The 17,507-nt window shown below is 36.1% G+C and overlaps 2 protein-coding genes and 1 long non-coding RNA gene across 3 annotated transcripts; 2 read left to right on the top strand and 1 right to left on the bottom strand.

Moving 5' to 3' along the window:
- Nucleotides 1-4,775: 4,775 nt before the first annotated feature.
- On the top strand, nucleotides 4,776-5,719 carry LOC116016194. The gene is made up of 2 exons (XR_004097710.1): nucleotides 4,776-4,974; nucleotides 5,578-5,719. It is a non-coding gene; the product is annotated as an uncharacterized LOC116016194 (long non-coding RNA).
- A 2,557-nt stretch (nucleotides 5,720-8,276) lies between these two features.
- On the bottom strand, nucleotides 8,277-8,744 carry LOC116007466 (acidic leucine-rich nuclear phosphoprotein 32-related protein-like). Its single transcript, XM_031248179.1, has one exon. It carries the CDS (start codon nucleotides 8,742-8,744, stop codon nucleotides 8,277-8,279), a length of 468 nt encoding a protein of 155 aa, XP_031104039.1.
- Nucleotides 8,745-9,842: 1,098 nt separating this feature from the next.
- On the top strand, nucleotides 9,843-13,385 carry LOC116007371. The gene is made up of 2 exons (XM_031248065.1): nucleotides 9,843-9,906; nucleotides 12,745-13,385. Exons 1-2 carry the CDS (start codon nucleotides 9,843-9,845, stop codon nucleotides 13,383-13,385), a joined length of 705 nt encoding a protein of 234 aa, XP_031103925.1.
- Nucleotides 13,386-17,507: the final 4,122 nt, after the last annotated feature.

The raw sequence follows: 17,507 nt of genomic DNA, 5'->3' as shown, positions 1-17,507 counted from the left end.
AGACCAAAAACAAAATTAATATATTAAAATTTTCATTTGTGTGATGAAAGTAAAATTTATAAAGAAAAGAAATAAAATTTACATACCATTTTCAACACTTTCAAAGTCATTTAACTCTTGAAGTTCTTCAAAAACATCTAATGAAATTGTTGAATTTTGAATCCAATCTTGATAGCACACAAGAGCTTGTGTTGAATTTTGAATCCAATCTTGATAGCACACAAGAGCTTGAGCCATTCTAGGAGTTAAAGAACTCCTAAAGGAATCAAGAAGAGCCATTCTAGGAGTTAAAGAACTCCTAAAGGAATCAAGAACACGTCCTCCGGTACTAAAGGAACTCCTAAAGGAATCAAGAACACGTCCTCCGGTACTAAAGGTAGACTCAGAAGCAACCGTAACACGTCCTCCGGTACTAAAGGTAGACTCAGAAGCAACCGTGGATACTGGAATAGCTAGCACATCTCGAGCCAACAATGACAAATAAGGAAATATAGCTAGCACATCTCGAGCCAACAATGACAAATAAGGAAATCTAGGGCTATTAACTTTCCACCACAACAAAATATTAAAATCATCCTTTACTGGCTTCGTAGCTTCATTGAGATACTTATCCAATTCTGACATTTGATCCCCAGCATTACCTGATTGAAGTTTGTGCCTTACAAACTTCTCTTGCATACGCTTTTTCATCCTAGCTTGGCATTCTCCTATATTCGAACTAGATGTTGGAGTGGAAGTAGATGACACATTGTCATTTGAAGGCTTATAAGCATTAAACAATTCATAGACCGACAACATTCCAATCACTTTCAATAGGTATACCATCTCCCGATTCAAGATCATCTTTAAAATTCTCATCTTGTAAATCAAACATATAGAAAGCTTTTTCAAATTTTTGAGCACAATTTAGCATCAAATATGTTGAATCAAATATGTTGAATTCCAACGAGTACTAACATCAAGGCACAACAAACTTTTGCTTTCTATATTCTCACTTTCAACACTCTTTAAATTTTTGCAATCTAGATGGAGATTGCCTTACATATCTCACCGCCCCTCTAACACGAGCAACCGACTTATTCAAAAGTTTCAAACCTTCATTCACAATCAAATTTACTATATGTGCAACACACCTCATATGCATATATTTTCCATTCAAAATATTTCCATGCTTACTCCCAAACTTTTTTTGCAAATATCCAATAGCAACATCATTTGCACTTGCATTATCAACCGTAATAGTGAACAATTTATCAACCCCCCAAGAAAGCAAGCATTTTTCAATCAATTTACCAATAGCATCACCTTTATGACTTGAAATTTGACAAAAATTTATGACTTTCTTATGCAAATTCCAATTATCATCAATAAAGTGAGCCGTGAGACACATGTAATTAATTCTTTGCAAAGATGTCCATGTATCCGTAGTTAAACAAACTCTATTACATGAATTCTTCAACAAATGTCTCACTTTGATCCTCTCATCTAAATAAAGTTGATAAACATCTCTTGTGATTGTTGTTCTTGAAGGAATGTGAAACATAGGACAAGCCACTTGAACAAATTCCTTCAAACCTTCACTCTCCACAAATCTAAAGGGTAGTTCACACTTCACAATCATATTTGCTAGGGCCTTTCTAATTGCTTCTTGATCGAATTTCCAACTTGAAATAACCCCTTCCCCTTCATTACCCTTTTTTTGCACAACAATTTGAGATTGTGACTTGTCAACATTATTAGGATTTTGATTACATGCATTCATGTGATATTTTAATGATGAAGTTCCATTTCTCTTTGTATCACAAGCATATTCTTTCCCACAGTGCACACATTTACATGAAGTAACACCGGAAGATGAAGTAACTTTTTTAAAATGAGACCAAACGTCTGACCTAGATTTTGTTGCTTTTCTCTTTTTTGAAATTTGACTTGCACCTGCAGTCTCACTTGTTGAAATAGCAACTTCATCTAACGAAGGAGCCGTATACAACGGAGAAATTTCTTCCATTGACATCTACAAGCAGCATTAAATCCATTAATTCATCATTTAAAATAGAACATTTGAAGTAATTAACATATTAGCATATACAATACATACTCAAATCATCAATGCAACATAAGCTAATTAAGTAATTAGCAGATACACAGATACACTGCACACTGGAATATGGATCACTGGAAAATGATAACTTCAAAAATAAAAATTTAATTTAACTGATCAAAGACAATGAGGCCTAACTAATCAACTAACTGAAAACCTAACTAATCAACTAACTGAAAATAAATTTATAAATAAATTTAAAGTACAAATTTATTATTACCGTATCTCATCGACGGTGGCCTACTGAGTGCAGAGACAGTGAGGGCTGCGGTGGCTGACGGGAAATGGGCGGTGGGATGGTGGCGGACTGGTGAGGGGTGGTGACCGGTGAGTGAGACAGAGTTGCGGTCGGCGGTAAGGGCTGAGGGGCGGTGGACAGTGCGAGAGGCGAGAGCCGAGAGCCGAGAGAGAGAGAGTGAAGGCTGAGGGGCGGTGGCTGTCTGGACTGAGGTGCGGTGGCTGGCGGCTGGCGGTGGCTGTCTGGACTGAGGGGCGGTGACTGGGAGCGTTGCGACTTGCGAGAGCCGAGAGAGACAGAGAAACTGAGAGGAGCGTTGGCGGAATGGCGGCTGCTAAACTGATAGCCGAATGAAATTAGGGATTTGGCAATTGGAATATGTTATAACTTATAACTTAATATTATTAATTATATATAAATATAAATATATATATATATATATATATATATATATATATATATATATATATATAAATTTCCGGTTAACCATTCGGTTAATACGGTTAACCGTCTCTTCCAAACCGAATTAACCGTTAACCGAAATTATAGGAATCCTTTAACCGTTCACCGAACCGAAAAATTCGGTTCGGTTACGGTTAACCGAATTTCAGCGGTTCGGTCGGTTAACCGCCAATTGTCCGTGTTTTGCACACCCCTAGTCCGGGACATGGCATATCCCGCAGCAACATACATAACTTCATTGGACAAAGACAAGATGAGCATGGAGTCATAGACAAAATAGAGCATTTCTAGCGAACCCAATTTTTTACCACAGGATTGGCTACAATGGAACACCCATCTAGAGCCTGAACAAATTAAAGGAAGTAGGGCACAAGAATGTGTTATCAATGTATTCACTGAGATTTTAACCGCGGAGAAAAAAGAACAAGCTAAGTTTTCCATAATAAATAATTGGAGGAGGTAAGTTTGAAAGAGGTAAAGTCTGTAGAGTATTTATTGGGACTAGGGGTAGGATGGGAGTTATGGATCATTTAGGTATACTAATATCATATGAGAATAAGAAATTCTATAGAGAGTTTTATTATTGATCAATAGTATCTACATAGTACATGAAGAGATGTATTTATACGGATACAAGCGATAGTCCAAGCTAGAGATGACTGGTAAAAGTAGAGTTACAATAATATTCAAAGATAGAGTAGAACTCTTAAAGTATAAATACAGAGTCCTAGTACATCTACACCTCTTTTCTCCTTTTCCACCCATTATGTGGGTCCAATTTGTGATACCCCAAAAACCTATTTTCATAAAAACTCTTCTATTTATTAATTACCTTCCATAAAATTTCTATACCTATGCAATTATATTTTATAATAACTCATATATTTTAAAAATGAGAAGTTTAGCATAAAAGTATTTATATACCCTATCTAGATCATATAAATTTTTACTGCAATTTTAGATCCTAAAGTCTAAGAGGAACCTATGAACCTTATATTAGTGTTTTCCAAACCTAAACTTAAACCCAAAACCAACCTAGCCTATTTTTCTATCAAACAAACCTTATTTTGTCTAACCTTGGCTTAACATTTTATCCAAAATTATAACTTAAGGTTTTGAAGCAAAATTCCCATTTTACCCCTTCCTAGCCGTTCCATTTTATCTAAGACTTCTCTAGGGTTTCGTGCCTTAAGTATAAATACTACAGTGTTCTCATTTGCCTCCTCAAATCCCTCCCCTTCTCCTTCATGTTTCAAACTTGAACTTGATCAAACGTCACAGTAAGCTTCTTCTTCCTCTTCTATTCTTCTCATTCTTCTTCCTTTCCTCTCATTTCTTTTACAGTAGACTTAGGCGTGTATGCATATGATTGTATGTGATTTTCTCCTTGTTTTCTTTTGTTGGGGAGTTAGGAAGTGGATAAGGTATTCATCCTTGAGGTATAGAGGAGGAATTGAAGCTTCTATGCTATTAGACTTGAGGTATGGACCATGGATTCCTAAAATATATATCATGTTCTTTTATTCTATGTTAGTATGTCATATATATTATGTGATATTTTTTTAGTCTTGAAGTGGAGATTGTACTGCTATATGTGTGTATTTTAATGTATAAGCTTGTGCAAATATTGTATTGATGTTGTGGAAGGAGTTGTGAAGTCTATTATGTGTTTTAATTAGGGGTGGGAATAGGCCAGACCCCTTCAAAGGGGCCTACAGCCTGGCCTGGTTTGGGCCTGATCTGGCCTGGCCTGTTTAGCAAAAAGGCCAGACCTAGCCATATTTCCAAGCCTATTTATTAAACAGGCCCAGGCCTATATTCAAAGAGCCTGGCCTACGAGCCTGCAGGCCTGGCCTGTTTATATATATAATTAATTGTATAAATAATAACTTTAATATTTATAATATAACCTAGTATATATATTTAACTACTTCACCAGTTAACCTAAATCCCTAATGCCCTAATACTAGCAGAGCCGCCCATCCCGTATTCCCATTTGACCATTCTCCATCCGACCATCCCGTTTTCGGCAAACGAATCGGCGAAACGGTGACCCTGCACACTTGCGAGGCTGCGAGGAGGTGAGGTGAGGCGTCGAGGCAGTGAGGCGAGGCGGTGATGCGCGATGCGGTGAGGCGAGATGGCGAAGCAGCGAGGCGGTGACTCCGATGAGGTTAGTGCGATCTTCTAGTAGATGTTTATACTGACTGTAATGATGTAGTTAGTTTCTGGGTTGCTTCCTCATGCTGATTTTTTTCGTATGTAATAAACATAGTAATGAAGTAATAATTATACTTGAAACAAAGTGTTGGATACAGATCCTTTTAAGGACTTAAAGGTAAACAAGTTTCGTTTTCTTAGATTTTGCTTGAAATTGCAGAAAAGGTTGATACAAATATGTTACTACTCAGGTCATTTATACTGGACTAATACTAGTAAACATTTTACTGCTTAGTAAATTGTTTAATACTAATAAACATAATAGTGTTTAGTAAACTGTTTAATTCTATAAACATTTTACTGCTTAATACTAAACAACATATTACTGTAAACATTTTAGTAAATTGTTTAATAAACATACTAATAATTGTTAAATATTTATTAAATATTGATACTGCTAATCTCTTTGTTAAATCCTTTTAACACAACCTTAGTAAACATAGTGCTATTTTGTTTAATACATATATTGATTGTTATTTATTGATTGTTTACTACTTGAACTTGTAAATTTGTAATGGACTTAATTATTTATTCTGATTTTTTTTTCATTCTGTAGGTGGATTCTGAACAAGACAAGATTATGGTGAAGGCTTGAGTTTCATTTTTTTTTTTTAGTTTATTGATTGATTTTGGTTGTAATTTTATAACATGATGATAAATAAATTTGTGGTTTTATGTATGTATTAGTATTTTTTTTATTAATTTTTTATAGGTATAAATGTAGGCCTCGTAGGCTCAAAGCCTAAGCCTATTTAGATAGGCTCAAAAGCCTTTTTAGGACCTACTTAGAAGCCTTTTTAAAAGCCTATATATTATATAGGCTTTTAAACAGGCTTTCAGGCCAGGCCAGGCTTTCTGTAGGCTCAGGCTTGAGCCTAATACAAAGCCTACATACAGGCCCAGGCTTAGGCCTTGGCTTTAAATTTCCAAAGCAGGCCCAGGCCTAATTATCTAAAGCCTAGCCCGGCCTGGCCTATTTCCACCCCTAGTTTTAATGGAGTTTTTTTAGGAAAAGGCTTGAAGAAATCGCCGGGTGAGGCTACTACCTCGTGTCAGATTTTGGATGCACGGCTTACCCACTGGCCAAGGAGGCCCGCGACTCAAGCCCCATGCGTTGGCTTGGTTGAGATTGGTGGACCAGAAGGTGCCTCCGCTCCTAACCGTGACTAGTCGCATGCTACTACGACAGGGCTTCTAATCCTGCCACATAGACCTGCGCGGTCACAGGCCAAGGGGGCGGACCTTCAGGTCCTGGCCTATGTGTGTTTAGCGAACAGAGTTTTCGACAAACTATTCGTGTTCGAGCTCGTTAAGCGTTCGTTTATGTTCGTTTGTTAAGGTAAACGAACATTAACAAACAAAATTTAGAGCTAGGTTAATAAACGAACAAAGCCTGAACAGTGGTAAGATTGTTTGCTAAGTGTTCGCGAACAAGCCCATTTGTGTTCGTTTAGTAGTGTTCGTGAACAAGCTCGTTTGTGTTCATTTAGTAGTGTTCGCGAACAAGCTCGTTTAGTGTTCGTTTAATAATGTCCGCGAACATGTTTACAAACATACATATATATATATATATATATATATATATATATATATATATATATATAGGGTTGCACTCTCGTGCGAACTATCGCCCAAGTAGGAAATTGAGGACGCTCCACAGCCGTCCACGTGTCCAGATCAACGAATCAGATGCAATTTTTAAAAAATGACGCGGTGGAATTTTCGTAAATAACTGGAACTTTGATGCACCTAGTTTCACTTGCAAGTGCACCTATTTCCGCACCTATTTTTACTTACAAGTGCAAGTAATTTATCTTGTTAATAATCATGCACCTATTTTTGCAAATATTTTCACTTACAAATGCAAGTAATTTACCTTGTTAATATTCATGCACCCGGTGCAACCTAGGTGCACCTAATTATAAGATTAGGTGCACCTAGTTATAACATTAGGTGCACCTAGTTATAACATTAGGTACACCTAGTTATAATATTAGGTGCATTTAGTATAGACGCTCAGTGTACAATTCACTTGCACCTGTAATACATTTTACTTGCATCTGCAATACATTTTACTTGCACTTGTGTAAGTAATTTACTTTGTTAACATTCATGCATATGGGTGCAACCTATGTGCACCTAGTTACAACATTAGGTGCACCTAGTTATAACATTAGGTGCACTTAGTATTGATGGTCATTGTACAATTTACTTGCACTTGTAATACATTTTACTTGCACGTGTGCACCTATTTTAACTTACAGGTGCAAGTAATTTACCTTGTTAACATTTATGGACTTGGGTGCACCTATGTGCACCTAGTTATAACATTACATGCACCTAGTTATAACGTTAGGTGCAACTACATTCTGGACACGTGGCGCGTTGTGATTCGTCCGCAGTTCTCTCCTGGGCGGCCAATACGTACCTGAACGCGATCCTATATATATAATTTCATGTGCGGCCATGCTCTCTCGTGCGGTCGTGCGGTCACACACCACTCAATGTTACGAAATACACCACTGAATGTTAAGAAACACACTACAATGAAACACAATGAAACACACCACAATATTAAGAGTGGTGTGTTTCATTGTGGTGTGTTTCTTAACATTGAGTGGTGTATTTCTTAACATTGAGTGGTGTGAACCGCACGGCCGCACGGGAGAGCACGGCCGCACCTGATCATGACTCTCTCTCTCTCTCTATATATATATATATAGATTTGCAATCATATGAGACAACTTATTTAGGTGAGAAATAAGAATTAATTTTGAGCGTCCATCTTTGAGTTTTTATGGCTGAGATTATTCATTCACTTTTTCTTTTTCTTTTTTTTTTTAGTTATTATTAATTAGTGGGGTTTTTATGTAAATTTACATGTGTTTTAATTTTGTAAGGAATTCTATTCATTTATTTTGCTTGATTTTAGGTGTTTTAATTTTGGTAGGATTGCATTTTCTTCTTTTGTTCTAGGAGTTGCACGTTGTTTTTATTCTTCATATGTCGGTTTTCATCTCCTTCCCGAACTATGAATTGCGTTAAGAGAAAATTGCCATTTTGGTCTACTGACCATTAGGGTCCTATTAATTTCAGTCCACGACTTTCAAAAGTGTTAATTGCATACCCTGACTATTCAATTTCTGTCAATTTTGGACACTCCGGCCAAATTGACAGCCAATTTTGGCCGGAAAGTCTTAATTACTCCGTTAAGCCTTAATGTGAAGGGCAAAATGGTATTTTCCATCGACAGTGTCAATTAACCCAGTTCAAAGCTTTAACCCGGTTCAAAGCTTTATTAACCCTAGATCGATAATCCTTAACCCTTGTCACCGGACACTTATACAGATCAAGCGAGACCAGTTTGAGCTCTGCTAGCGGCCGAAGATCATCTATATCCTGAATCCTGTTGTTCGACAAATCGAGGTCCCGAAGCGAGTTTAAACGAGCCTCTACGAGGAATTCTAGCCCCGCAGCGATTCTATTATCTGATAAAATTAACTTTTGCAGGTTATGAAGCCGGGGAAACTGTTCCAGGGAGGAAACACCGATGTTTGCTATGGATAGGTGCTGAAGGTTCTGAAACCTCTCGAACAGGGCCGGCGGAGGCAAGCGACCATGAACGCACTTCACGGCTCCGTCTAGAGTTAATGTTTGAACCGAAGCGAAGTCCGTTTGGCCGTCTAGAGCTGTCTCCACCGCTCTTTCCCAAATCTCATCCATCAATTGAAGCCAAGCCTTTGATCAGTCAAAACATAACCCAAAACAAAATCAAGTGAATATTTAGAAATCGCAGTTTATGGATACACGATAAAAACCCTAAATTATGAGGTGTTTGACATTGTGCTAAAGGAGAGCCAAGACCGAATAATAAAGCTTTGAACCGGGTTAATTGACACTGTCGATGGAAAATACCATTTTGCCCTTCACATTAAGGCTTAACGGAGTAATTAAGACTTTCCGGTCAAAATTGGCTGTCAATTTGGCCGGCGTTAATGAAGTTATGTTTTCCTGAGTTTTGAATCTTTTCTTTTTCATGTTTATTGACTATGCTTTGTTGCGTTAGGGAATGTTTTAGTTGTTTTTTAAACATGATTGAGTGTTGTTTCTCTCGGTTTGGTAGTAAGTTTTTCTCTAGGACGTCATCGTGTGTAGTTCTATAAGTCGCTGTGTGCATATGTGCCTGACATTATGGTGTCAGTTAGTTTTTGGGGTTTTCTATTTTTGTGTAGTGTTTCTAGGCCAGTATGGTTTGTGAAATTATTTGTTGTGTAATTTTTTAACCATATTTTTTTTTTCTGTCGTTTGCATTTTTGCACAGTGTTGATTTTTTTAAAAGTTTTCACGTGCATATAGTTGACACCGAAGTGCACACACTGAAAACTACATTTTCTCCCATTCCTGAGCAGTTTTTGATAGCTTGTTTTAAAAAAAAAAAAGTGTTTTCAAGTGTACATAGTTCTCAACCCAAGTGCAAACACCTACTGTATGTTTGTAATGTTTTTCTCATTATTGTTGAGTGGTTGTGTTTTTCAAAGTGCACACACCGACAACCACATTTTCTTCCCTTTCGTTTCGATATATTAATCAGTTTTTCTTTCAAGTGCATATAGTTCTCAACCCAAGTGCACACATCGGCTGCATATGTGCCATGTTTTTCTCATTATTGTTGAGTAGATGTGTTTTATTTCCCCATTCCCATGTGCTAGTGTTCATGATGATGTTGTTGTAGGTATGGCCACTAGCAGGGGTGGTTTGGAATAGGCTTAGAATGATTTTTATAGTTGTGTTGCTCTTGTAGAAGATAGTTCGAATTGTGTAATGGAGTTGGCCCGTGTTTTGAAGGAGCTCAAACTATCATTTGTTAATGCTGATACTAGTCTGGGTACGTCCGTTGGTAAATCTCATGTTATTCGGACGTTTGGTGGTGTGCTCATGTCTCCTGATATTGTTGTCCACCTCCAACCGTTGCTAATAATAAGGGGTCTGGGAAGCGATTCAAATCGTTGAAAGAGGTAGCTATAGAGAAAACATCTAAGTCAACATGAGAGTGCAACACTTGTCACCAATATGTGCGTCATGATAGCCGCAATTGCCCGCTAAAGGCGTATTATATCTTTTTAAATAGTGCATGTTTTTTAGACTTTGTCTTTCTTCATGTGACTTGGATTAGCTTCTTTTATGGGTTTATGCTGAATAAGTTAATCTCATTGTTAGTTTAAGTCTAACGTTTTTTACCCCCTTGTATTACAGTTACTTTTCTTTGTGCACCTACTTAATGAAGGGTGTGCATTTCTATGTAAACTTGTGTGCTGAAAAGTCGATTGGTGTGTGCACCTAAGATTTGGGCTTTGTCTGTGCACGTACTTGGGTCACGGTGTGCATGCCAGTGTTGACCTCTAGGCTGTAAAGTCACTGGGTCTATGCACCCCATTATTTGCCATAGGTGTGTACCTATATGTGTTAGGGTGTGCATGTTAGGTTGAACTCGACTGCTGCACAGTTTGTGGGTGTGTGCACCCCAGTTATGAGCCCTGTGCCATACATACTCTTTTTTGGTGCACCCAAGGTAAACGGGCTATTATTTTAGGGGCAATCTACGTCACCCCCAGAAAAATAACTATGGCTAACAAAAATGCAAGCGCACTAATTCTTAACCTTGTTCCACAGTCATTGTTATCATCCCAAGTATTTAATACATTGTTCCCAAAATTAACTATTGCTAAGTAACCCAAGATCAAAGTTTGAAAACAAAATGCCTAACTTCAATTACAAAATGCGTTAATGTGGAAGCAAAACAGAAAACAAAAATAGTGTCCACCACGGTCCCAGTAACTCCTCTTTTCCGTCTGTTATCCCGTGTCACATATCTTCCCCGCCAAACTGAGCGAGCTGACGGACGAGGCTGGTTGGACACCCGACATTTTTTACATGCATAGTAGCAACCAAAACCTCTTAAATTATTTGTTGTCATGCACACATGCCACTACTAGCTTCAATGTTAGAATAATTATTATTAATGTATGACTCATTATTATGGCTCATAAATATTTATGTATATTTAATAATATAATAATAATAATAATCCTATTGGCCAGTTAAAGATAAATGGCAGTTTCAACTGCTCAATAACTTCACACGTTGATGGAACTGTGAGATAGTTATAGCCATCCAGAGGCTCTGGTCCTCTCCCCAACCCTTCTGCAAAACTAAAAGTTCTCTCTGCATCAGAGTTCTTAGACTTAGGGAACGCTCAGGGTCTGGAGGGAGAAACCAAGTCTCCAATTGAAGCATCTGCAGTGAAACCATGGAGCCAGGTACATCTGTTAAACATTAATGCAGTATTGTATGTGAAAATCATGTGTTCTAAGGTCCTGTATGCTTGAGTTTTATATTACATGTGGTATCTGAGTCAGGTTGTAGAGCATATGATTTTTCATATATAAGGATGAAATAGACAGTTTTTTGCATTAATTGGCATTTACGCATGAATAGTGAATGTATCTGCATAAGTTGATGTAATATTTATATATGATAAGAATGCAAATGTATGTAATGTATTAAGTTGATGGCTTCTAAATCTTGGAATTCCCTTTTTTTTTTACGTTATGGCGAATGCATGTAATTAATATTGGTTTTTAATTCTTATAAATGACTTTGCATTGTTCATTGTTCATAATGTACCCTTAATACATTCGCATGTACTATAAACTAAACCACATGAATGAGGTTATCTTGCATTCCCTCATCCACTGCAATACATTTGCATGCCCAGATTTCTGTAATTTCATTCATATGTATGTGTTCGTATGTATAGTTGTTCGAGAAATGTATAGTTGTTCGTATGTATGTATGTGTTCAATGAATAATAATGCATATTCAATGGATTGTGTAAGGCTTATGTATAATATTACATAATTTCTCATTGCGTAAGGATTGTGCAAGGTTTATGTAAGGACTGCGTATTATTACTGCATATGTTTTTAATGATTATATTTAATTTTCTCCGTATATGATGAATTTACGGCATATGCTTTATACTTATTGTATTTGGCGCATGTGTTTACTGCTTCCGTAACAAACTACATATTAGTCTGCCATTAACAGTAATTAATTTGAATATCAAATATTCTTTATGTATTAGTATTGTTATTCTATCAGAATCATTTTTCTATTAGAATTACATTACATATTTTCTTTTAATATATTTTTCGGCATGGATTTTCTGATATTATTTATTTGGTATCAAACTATGATTATTTGATAGTCACCAAAGTGACCAAATTATAAAGTTTAATAGATATCAAATTTAAATAAAAAAATTCAATTACCCATGATTATGTGATGCTTATAATGAAATAACATGATTTTATTTTTCTATTATATTGGGTAAATTGAAGTTTAATAATTATGAAATATTTAAGAGTCGCCCAAAAGTTGATCAATTATTTCATAATTATAAACATAATAGCGGTCAATTATTTATATTTGATTGGGTTGTTTAGCATATCCAAAGATAGCAAACAAGTCTAGTCATAATATAATTAATAGCCAATTATGTGAAAATTGCAATAATTGAGCATCGTTACGTTTAATGTTATACGTTGTTGGATCACCCAAAGGAGACCTTCAATGTATTTAATTGTTTACGAGTATGTTAGTTAAATGTATTTACTTTGTGTTAATGTAGAGTTAATGTCTAAGTATTTTATATGTATTGCAGCATTAAGTTGTGTTTCAATGCTTTCGCAAGTTGCGTCTATTGTAAAGTTTAATGGGCTGAATTTTGCTGAGTGGCATGAACAAATTCAGTTTCACCTCGGTGTTCTGGATCTTGATCTAGCACTCTTGACTGACAAGCCCGCTGCTATTGATGATAATAGCAGTGCTGATGATGTAGCCTTCCATCAAGCATGGGAAAGGTCAAATAGACTCAGCATGATGCTTATGCGAATGACACTTGAAAGAAACATCAAGTCAACAATTCCCAAATTTGACAGTGCTAAGGATTTGTTGAAACATGTGGAGAAAAATTCACTTTCTGAATGTGCTGATAAGGCCCTAGCAGGCACACTTATGGGTAAACTGACCACCATGAAATTTGATGGTTCACGTTCCATGCATCAGCATGTTACTGAGATGTTAACCTTAGCAGGAAAATTAAGGTCCATGGAAATGGAAGTGAGTGATACTTTCCTTGTTCAATTTATTTTAAACTCTTTGCCTCACGAGTATGAGAGATTCCAAGTGAATTATAATTCCATTAAAGATAAGTGGAATGTACTCGAATTGCATAAAATGCTAAATCAAGAGGAAAGAAGGCTTAAGGGACAAGGGATTCACTCAGTTAATATCATGAGTTAGTCAAGGGCTGGTAAAAAGTTTGGAAAGAAGAATCAGAAGGGTAAGAAAGGACCAATGAAGACTAATGAGTCATCTTCTCAAATCCACAAAAAGGAACATAAGAATGACAAGTGTCATTTCTGCAAGAAATTTGGACATTTTCAGAAAGATTGCCTTAAGCGTAAGGCATGGTTCGAAAAGAAAGGTATAAATTTTATATCAGTATGTTTCGAATCAAATTTAACTGAAGTTCCTTATAATACTTGGTGGATTGATTCTGGTTCCACTACTCATGTTTCGAATACTATGCAGGGATTCCTTATGACCCAAACCATAAAGCCAAATGAAAGATTTGTGTTCATGGGGAATAGAGTTAAAGCTCCAGTAGAAGCCATTGGAACTTATCGTTTAATTTTAGATATTGGGCATCATTTGGATTTGTTTGAGACTCTTTATGTTCCTTCAGCTTCTAGAAATTTAATTTCTTTGTCAAAACTGGACTCTGTTGGTTTTTCCTTAAAGTTTGGAAATGGAGTTTTAGTTTGTTCAAACAAAATCACCTTATTGGTTCTGGTATACTTTCTGATGATTTGTACAAATTAAATCTTGACAATCTATTTGCTGAAACTCTTTTAACCCTGCATCATAGTATTAGAACTAAACAAGGTTTAGTTGATGAAAGATCAGCTTACTTGTGGCATAAACGTTTGGGTCACATATCCAAGGAAAGGATTCAAAGACTTGTGAAGAATGAAATTCTTCCTGAATTGGATTTTACTGATCTCGGTATTTGTGTGGATTGTATTAAAGGAAAACATTCAAATCACACAAATAAGAATGCAGCCACAAGAAGCACACAACTCCTTGAAATAATATACACTGATATATGTGGACCGTTTGATGTTCCGACTTTCGGAAAGGAAAAATATTTCATCACANCCATGATTATGTGATGCTTATAATGAAATAACATGATTTTATTTTTCTATTATATTGGGTAAATTGAAGTTTAATAATTATGAAATATTTAAGAGTCGCCCAAAAGTTGATCAATTATTTCATAATTATAAACATAATAGCGGTCAATTATTTATATTTGATTGGGTTGTTTAGCATATCCAAAGATAGCAAACAAGTCTAGTCATAATATAATTAATAGCCAATTATGTGAAAATTGCAATAATTGAGCATCGTTACGTTTAATGTTATACGTTGTTGGATCACCCAAAGGAGACCTTCAATGTATTTAATTGTTTACGAGTATGTTAGTTAAATGTATTTACTTTGTGTTAATGTAGAGTTAATGTCTAAGTATTTTATATGTATTGCAGCATTAAGTTGTGTTTCAATGCTTTCGCAAGTTGCGTCTATTGTAAAGTTTAATGGGCTGAATTTTGCTGAGTGGCATGAACAAATTCAGTTTCACCTCGGTGTTCTGGATCTTGATCTAGCACTCTTGACTGACAAGCCCGCTGCTATTGATGATAATAGCAGTGCTGATGATGTAGCCTTCCATCAAGCATGGGAAAGGTCAAATAGACTCAGCATGATGCTTATGCGAATGACACTTGAAAGAAACATCAAGTCAACAATTCCCAAATTTGACAGTGCTAAGGATTTGTTGAAACATGTGGAGAAAAATTCACTTTCTGAATGTGCTGATAAGGCCCTAGCAGGCACACTTATGGGTAAACTGACCACCATGAAATTTGATGGTTCACGTTCCATGCATCAGCATGTTACTGAGATGTTAACCTTAGCAGGAAAATTAAGGTCCATGGAAATGGAAGTGAGTGATACTTTCCTTGTTCAATTTATTTTAAACTCTTTGCCTCACGAGTATGAGAGATTCCAAGTGAATTATAATTCCATTAAAGATAAGTGGAATGTACTCGAATTGCATAAAATGCTAAATCAAGAGGAAAGAAGGCTTAAGGGACAAGGGATTCACTCAGTTAATATCATGAGTTAGTCAAGGGCTGGTAAAAAGTTTGGAAAGAAGAATCAGAAGGGTAAGAAAGGACCAATGAAGACTAATGAGTCATCTTCTCAAATCCACAAAAAGGAACATAAGAATGACAAGTGTCATTTCTGCAAGAAATTTGGACATTTTCAGAAAGATTGCCTTAAGCGTAAGGCATGGTTCGAAAAGAAAGGTATAAATTTTATATCAGTATGTTTCGAATCAAATTTAACTGAAGTTCCTTATAATACTTGGTGGATTGATTCTGGTTCCACTACTCATGTTTCGAATACTATGCAGGGATTCCTTATGACCCAAACCATAAAGCCAAATGAAAGATTTGTGTTCATGGGGAATAGAGTTAAAGCTCCAGTAGAAGCCATTGGAACTTATCGTTTAATTTTAGATATTGGGCATCATTTGGATTTGTTTGAGACTCTTTATGTTCCTTCAGCTTCTAGAAATTTAATTTCTTTGTCAAAACTGGACTCTGTTGGTTTTTCCTTAAAGTTTGGAAATGGAGTTTTAGTTTGTTCAAACAAAATCACCTTATTGGTTCTGGTATACTTTCTGATGATTTGTACAAATTAAATCTTGACAATCTATTTGCTGAAACTCTTTTAACCCTGCATCATAGTATTAGAACTAAACAAGGTTTAGTTGATGAAAGATCAGCTTACTTGTGGCATAAACGTTTGGGTCACATATCCAAGGAAAGGATTCAAAGACTTGTGAAGAATGAAATTCTTCCTGAATTGGATTTTACTGATCTCGGTATTTGTGTGGATTGTATTAAAGGAAAACATTCAAATCACACAAATAAGAATGCAGCCACAAGAAGCACACAACTCCTTGAAATAATATACACTGATATATGTGGACCGTTTGATGTTCCGACTTTCGGAAAGGAAAAATATTTCATCACATTTGATGTTCCGACTTTCGGAAAGGAAAAATATTTCATCACATTTATTGATCCGACTTTCGGAAAGGAAAAATATTTCATCACATTTATTGATGACTTTTCACGAAAGGAAAAATATTTCATCACATTTATTGATGACTTTTCACGTTATGGTTATATCTATTTGTTGCATGAAAAATCTCAATCAATAAATGCCTTAGAGTTATTTGTGGAAGAGGTTGAAAGACAATTAGACAGAAAGGTGAAAATTATAAGATCTGATAGAGGTGGTGAATATTATGGAAAGTATAATGAGAATGGACAATGTCCTGGTCCATTTGCTAAATTTCTTGAAAAACGTGGTATTTGTGCTCAATACACAATGCCCGGAACACCGCAACAAAATGGTGTTGCAGAAAGGCGTAATCGCACCTTAATGGAAATGGTTAGGAGCATGATGAGTTATTCTTCTTTACCCTTGNAACCGCCGCCTATTTATTAAACAGGGTTCCTAGCAAGGCAGTTTCAAAAACACCTTTTGAACTGTGGACTGGAAGGAAACCCAGTTTAAGGCACCTTCATATTTGGGGATGCCCGGCGGAGATACGCATTTATAATCCACATGAAAAGAAACTGGACTCAAGAACAACTAGTGGATTTTTCATTGGTTATCCAGATAAATCTAAAGGGTATAGAATTTATTGTCCTAGCCATACTACAAGAATTGTTGAAACTGGAAATGCCAAGTTCATTGAGAATGATAACATAAGTGGGAGTGATGAACCACGAAAAGTGGAACTTAAAGAAGTTACGGTGCAAGATTCTCCGATAACTTCTTCTCAATTTGTTGTTCCTGTGCGTCAAATAACTTTACCTGGAGTTACTCAGATTGTTCATCCTGTAACGAATGAACAATCTAATGACTTACCTGAACAACAAATTAATGATCAACCACTCCATGATGAAGTTATCAGTGAACCCACAAATGATATTCCTACAGAAGTAGCATTAAGAAGATCTCAAAGACAAAGGAGATCTGCTATATCTGATGATTATATGGTTTATCTTCAAGAATCAGATTTCGATATTGGAATTGATAAAGATCCAGTTTTATTTTCACAGGCTATAAATAGTCCTAATTCTTCTAAATGGGTCGAAGCCATGAAAGATGAGTTAAAATCAATGGAACATAATGAAGTATGGGATCTTGTTGAATTGCCTGAAGGTTGTAAGCCAGTTGGCTGTAAATGGGTTTTTAAGACCAAACATGACTCAA

Source organism: Ipomoea triloba, chromosome 1 (genome assembly GCF_003576645.1).
Source record: "Ipomoea triloba cultivar NCNSP0323 chromosome 1, ASM357664v1".
In the NCBI taxonomy this organism is placed as follows: domain Eukaryota; kingdom Viridiplantae; phylum Streptophyta; class Magnoliopsida; order Solanales; family Convolvulaceae; genus Ipomoea; species Ipomoea triloba.
This window is presented reverse-complemented; position numbering and strand designations above follow the sequence as displayed.

Coding starts and splice junctions, on each gene's coding strand:
- LOC116007466 (XM_031248179.1), bottom strand. CDS start 8,744: ATGGATGAGATTTGGGAAAGAGCGGTGGAGACAGCTCTAGACGGCCAA.
- LOC116007371 (XM_031248065.1), top strand. CDS start 9,843: ATGGAGTTGGCCCGTGTTTTGAAGGAGCTCAAACTATCATTTGTTAAT. Junction 9,907..12,744: donor TAATGCTGATACTAGTCTGG/GTACGTCCGTTG, acceptor TATGTATTGCAG/CATTAAGTTGTGTTTCAATG.